Raw genomic sequence first — 4,976 nt, forward strand, 5'->3', positions numbered from 1 at the left:
CACATGCACATGTATGTTTATTGCGGCACTATTCACAATAGCAAAGACTTGGAACCAACCCCAATGTCCATCAACGATAGACTGGATTAAGAAAATGTGGCACATATACACCATGGAATACTACACAGCCATAAAAAGAATGAGTTCATGTCTTTTGTAGGGACATGGATGAAGCTGGAAATCATCATTCTCAGCAAACTATTGCAAGGACAGAAAACCAAACACCACATGTTCTCACTCATAGCTAGGAATTGAACAATGAGAACACTCAGGCACGGGGTGGGGAACACCACACCTGTGGGGGGTAGCAGGTGGGGGGAGGGATAGCATTAGGAAATATACCTAAAGTAAATGACGAGTTAATGAGTGCAGCACACCAACATGGCACATGTATCATATGTAACAAACCTGCACGTTGTGCACATGTGCCCTGGAACTTGAAGTATAATAATAAAAAAAGGCACCAATTCATAAGTGGGGGGAGTCCTCATGACCTCATTATCTCCTAAAAGCCTCACCTCTTAAGACATTTGCATTGGAGAGTGAGTTTTAAATGAGTTTTAGAGAAACACATTCAAACTGTAGCACTGGTTTTTACCAAACAACTGTAACTTTTCCGTGTGTTTGAAAATTTTCGAAGTAAATAGTGGAGGGGAAAAGCAAAAATGTTCTAGCTCCATCTCTTTAAAAAATTACCTGGGATTATGGTTTGGTGGTAATCCAGAGAGAGAAAAACACTTTAAGACTTGTTGTATAAGAAGCACGATTGTAGCTCTGTATATTTTTGGTAAGATGTTTGGCACAATGCTTTATAGGAGCATAAAAATATTGTCCTAAGGGTTAAGATTTTAAATACAGAACTTATAGGGAAAGAGGACACAGTTCCTGGTTATGAATCATGTCCATCAGCCTGACACTTTAATTACAACTTCTTTGGAGTTTATAGTATATTATCCTCATTAATCCCCAATTAGAGGTTTGAGTCATCCAAATAAATCTGCAGGACTTACACATACAGAGGTCGTTATCGAGCGGCCTAGCTTCATGCTTCCAGGTGTATGACATATGACACCCTCTGTCCTTTCACTTGTGATGTGTCTCTAGTTTTCCCAAGCCAAAAGCAGAGCCCAGGATTAGAGCAACATATATTTAAGGGTGTGTTTTTGCAGATGTCGGCTGGGACTAGAAAACAAATGTAGGCATGCTTAAACGCTGAGACCAATGTGGAAACTTCACGAGGTGGGGCTGGGGGAAGAAAATTTCTGGTGGGGCACGTTTAAGTTAACGTGAGTGTATAATGCTATCAGTTTTACTACCACTGAGTGGGTATATGAAGGGGATGTTTGCGTGTGTGTGTGTGTGTGTGTGTGTGTGTGTGGTGAAGGAGGGTGTGTGTGTGGTGTCGGGGGGTATTTTCACAAAATAACATGGAAACCTGACTGCAGTTCTTTTGGGAAGAGGACTTGGAGGTGTCTTGGGGTGGGGAAAAGATGGAAGGCTAAGATTTCTTCTGGACTTCAGGGAAGAAGGATGAAATCAAAGGGAAACAATCCAAGGCAGATTAATGAATTTCGTCTAATATTTGTGAATTCAAAGTAGATTCTAATCAGACCGTCTCCTCCCTCTTCTGTTTGCAGAACTGGCACTAAACAGGATTCCCCAAGCTGCTTCATCACTCCCTGCCGTTCGCTGTCCCAGGATATTCTCCTGCCTCGCCCCGGAATCCGTGTTCGACTCTTCTCTGGCTGAGCTGTTCATTGCCAGCCACCCCGAGACTCCCCACGCGGCAGGCAGCGTCTCCTCCGGTCTCACAGCCACCCCGGGCTGGATCGTGGGGAGGGGGTAAGGGAGCTAGCCAACTCGGGGAAACTTTGTCGCCAGAGATGACTGGGGTTTTCGGGCTTTCCCAGCCTTCCCATGCCGGACCACACAGCATTCATTAAAGTGGTGCAGCAACTATCGCTGCGCTTCGGCCGGGCAGGTTTTGAGCTGCAGAGACCCGTGCGCCCAACAGCAGCGCTTTGCCACCCAGTGCATCCAAGACGCGGCGGCCGTCAGGCCGGGACTCCTGCTGGGGGACGACGAGTGCAGGGAGACTTTGCGCCACGATGTTTTGTTTTCCTGCCGCAGGAAAGCTAGGCAGTCTGTTTCCACCGGACTCAACCCGCCTGAAGCAATAGCCATGGAAGTAGCAGCGGCACAGAAGGAGACGGAACCGCTTGGCGCGGCATCTTTTTTGGATGTTTTTTCTCTACACAGACGACTTCTTTCCTTCCTTGGGTAAGTGAAGGCCAGCCTGTAAATAAGCAAAGGGTAGAACCGAAGGGGATGAAAAGGGATTGCAGTAGCCCAAAGGGCTAAGTTTCCTTGGGGGGGGTCTCCCTCCATCCCCACTCCATGCAGTCCATTCCAAATACGCAGTTGAGAAGGAGTTGTGTTTGATTTCAGGCACGTTGTGGGAAACGGTACTGGGATTTATTTACCTAATTTTGGTGGTTTTTTTGGGGGGGGGTCACAGACTTGTTTTTGTCTACATTCTGAGAAGGGAGAATGAAAGTGGAGGTGAGAGAAAGCTCCAGAGGTTGGAAGAGGGGAAATGAAAGGAGGAGGCGGTATTCAGTGATTAAGCAGAGAGATCATCCTAAGGGCCAATGACTAGTGCACGTCTTCAAGGCAGACCAGGAGCACTAGACACTGATCCTGCTCCCTACCCTAATAGAGTCTACCCCAACCTCCCCATCCCCAGCCCTCCCCTCATAACCATCCTGCTGTTGCCATTCTGGGGAAGGTCATCATTACTGAGGGCCTCAAATAACTTTTAATGAGGACCTGCAACCTGTCTTGTACCCAAGTGATGCTCAATAAATGTTTGTTGATTGGCTGAATGATGTTGCATTCTAAGGGTGCATTTCCTGCCACAGAAATTTGCCTTGGACAGTCAATTAAATCCTGGATGCAGACCCCAGAACACAACAATAGCTCAATTCATTTTGCAAAGGAGGAGGGCCTGGAAGCTTAGAAAATATCATATTTAGACCTTCATTACCCAAACGAACCCATTGGAGAGGTTCAGGGTCAGATTCATGGGTCTGGGGACTGGATGAATTCACAAGGTTCTGGCATGGAGAGCATGGACCTTTGTGTCCTACAAACTTGGGTTTGAATCCCCACATCGTGACCTTGGGAGTCTTTATCTCTCTGAGCCTTGATCTTCTCATGTGTAAAAGGAGGCCAGTTACAGCTTCTGCAAAATGATGTAAAAAAGATGAATGGAGAGGGAATATGAGATGGTGAGGGGGAATTCAGTAAATGTCAATCATGCCTCCCCATGTTCTGATGACTCAGGAGAGGGTATCTTTCTCCACTGATACCCCTCTCTGGCTCTGATGCAGGCAAAAACATTGTATTGCAGTGACTGTGCTACAGTCCAGCTGCCCGTGAACAGTTAAAGAGAAGAGTGCAGAGTGAGGTTCGAAAGCCTTTCTTAGAAGCAGCTCCCTCTGGACTTGAGAACAGACTTTACATACACACTGGTGTCTCCAGGCATGACTGGGAGAAAGAGATTCCTTGTTTGTTTGATTTCTATGTCTTAGCCATCCTCCCAGTCCTAGCAGAGAGAGGCAAAGTGTGGTTACAGAGTCCAGGGAGATGGTTCTGAAGCACCCGGGGAACCTGCCTAAAGGGCTGAAGAGTCAGAGTAGCACCATCAGATTGGTACCAGTTTTGCCCGAATGGGGTTTGCAGAGAATTCAGGGCTCCAGCCTGAGTGACAAAGCACTCACCTTTCCTACAGACCACAGCGGACCTCTGTAGGTCTTGCTCTTGGACCCAGAAACCTTGATGTGATAGTGAGGGATGGATGGTGAGAAAGATGCTGCTGACAGAGGGCTCCCCAAAAGCCTCAAGGTGCCCTAGAGTGGCATGCAACTCAGAGATCAGCTGCTAGTGTGGGATTTTAGAACTCCAGCTGGCAGGCATGGGAATGAACTGGGCAATTTCTATGCGTAAGTAAAGGCAACAACAATCTAACAGGACCTTATGGCACTAAATAGTAAGCCCCATGAAGGCAAGATCTCTATCTTATTCTCTGCCATATGGCCAGCACATAGCACAGTGATGGCACTTGGAAGGGGTTCAATATATATGTTGAATGAACAACAAATTTTAGTAACCTTATCTGGAAGCCAGAGTAGGGGTTTAAACTACTTCCTGTTCAACACTGCACCATGCGATTCATGTCTTCATTTAGCAAGTATTTCTTGAGCATCTACTACGTGTAAGGCTCCGTTGCAAGGCATCCGAAGCAATTTGCCAGCATCATTCATGTTGATACTCAGAGTGACCCATTCAAGAGCACCTCAGCACCACCTGGCTTTTCTGGAGACTGAGGCCCCACCGCAAACCCCTGTGGGCTTTCAAGCAGGGGCAGTGAGAGGGCATTAGATAAATGCTCCAGGTTTAACCCTTTTCCGGGAACAGATCTGGGTCCCTTCGCACCTTCCCGGCTGGGTCCCAGGCTCCCGGGGCCGCCGCTTCCAGGAGCTGCCAGGTCTTGGCAACTCCGCTTTCCTCGGGGGCCGCCGTGCCTCTCTCAGCCAACGACCAGCGGCCCCAGTCCGGCTGCAGGTAACTGGGAAAGGGACCAAGCTGCGCCTGGGGAGCGAGCTTCCTCGGGCGGGGAGAGCGCAGCAGACGGGGAGCGGTCCCAGAACAAAAGGCTCATGGCTGGCACGAGCCTCCTCGGAGTGCGGCGGGGACGTGGGTTCGGGACTCAGGCGAGAGAGCCAGGCGCGGGAGGTAAAAAATGAAGTGAGAAAAGAGGAGGAGGGAGACCCCAGGGTGGGAGCGGTGAGAAGAGGTGACCCAGGGGCTGAGGTCTGCGGCGGGGCCGCAGCGTCCCTTCCTCCGCCTCCTGCAGCGCCTTCCAGGCAACCAAGCGTGTCTCCGGCTGCAACTCCAGCAAGCGCGCCGCGGCC

At 49.1% G+C, this 4,976-nt stretch overlaps 1 protein-coding gene across 1 annotated transcript in view; it reads left to right on the forward strand.

The window, feature by feature from the left end:
- The first annotated feature begins 1,758 nt into the window (after positions 1 to 1,758).
- The window catches only part of KCNK10 (potassium channel, two pore domain subfamily K, member 10), a 144,041-nt gene continuing 140,823 nt past the window's right edge, over positions 1,759 to 4,976 (forward strand). Inside the window, exon 1 of the mRNA XM_011949454.1 lies at positions 1,759 to 2,280. Coding sequence (XP_011804844.1) covers positions 2,241 to 2,280 — 40 coding nt within the window. The 5' untranslated portion in view covers positions 1,759 to 2,240. The remainder of the gene's footprint in view (positions 2,281 to 4,976) is intronic.

Source organism: Colobus angolensis, unplaced genomic scaffold, assembly GCF_000951035.1.
Source record: "Colobus angolensis palliatus isolate OR3802 unplaced genomic scaffold, Cang.pa_1.0 Scaffold3, whole genome shotgun sequence".
Lineage (NCBI taxonomy): Eukaryota > Metazoa > Chordata > Mammalia > Primates > Cercopithecidae > Colobus > Colobus angolensis.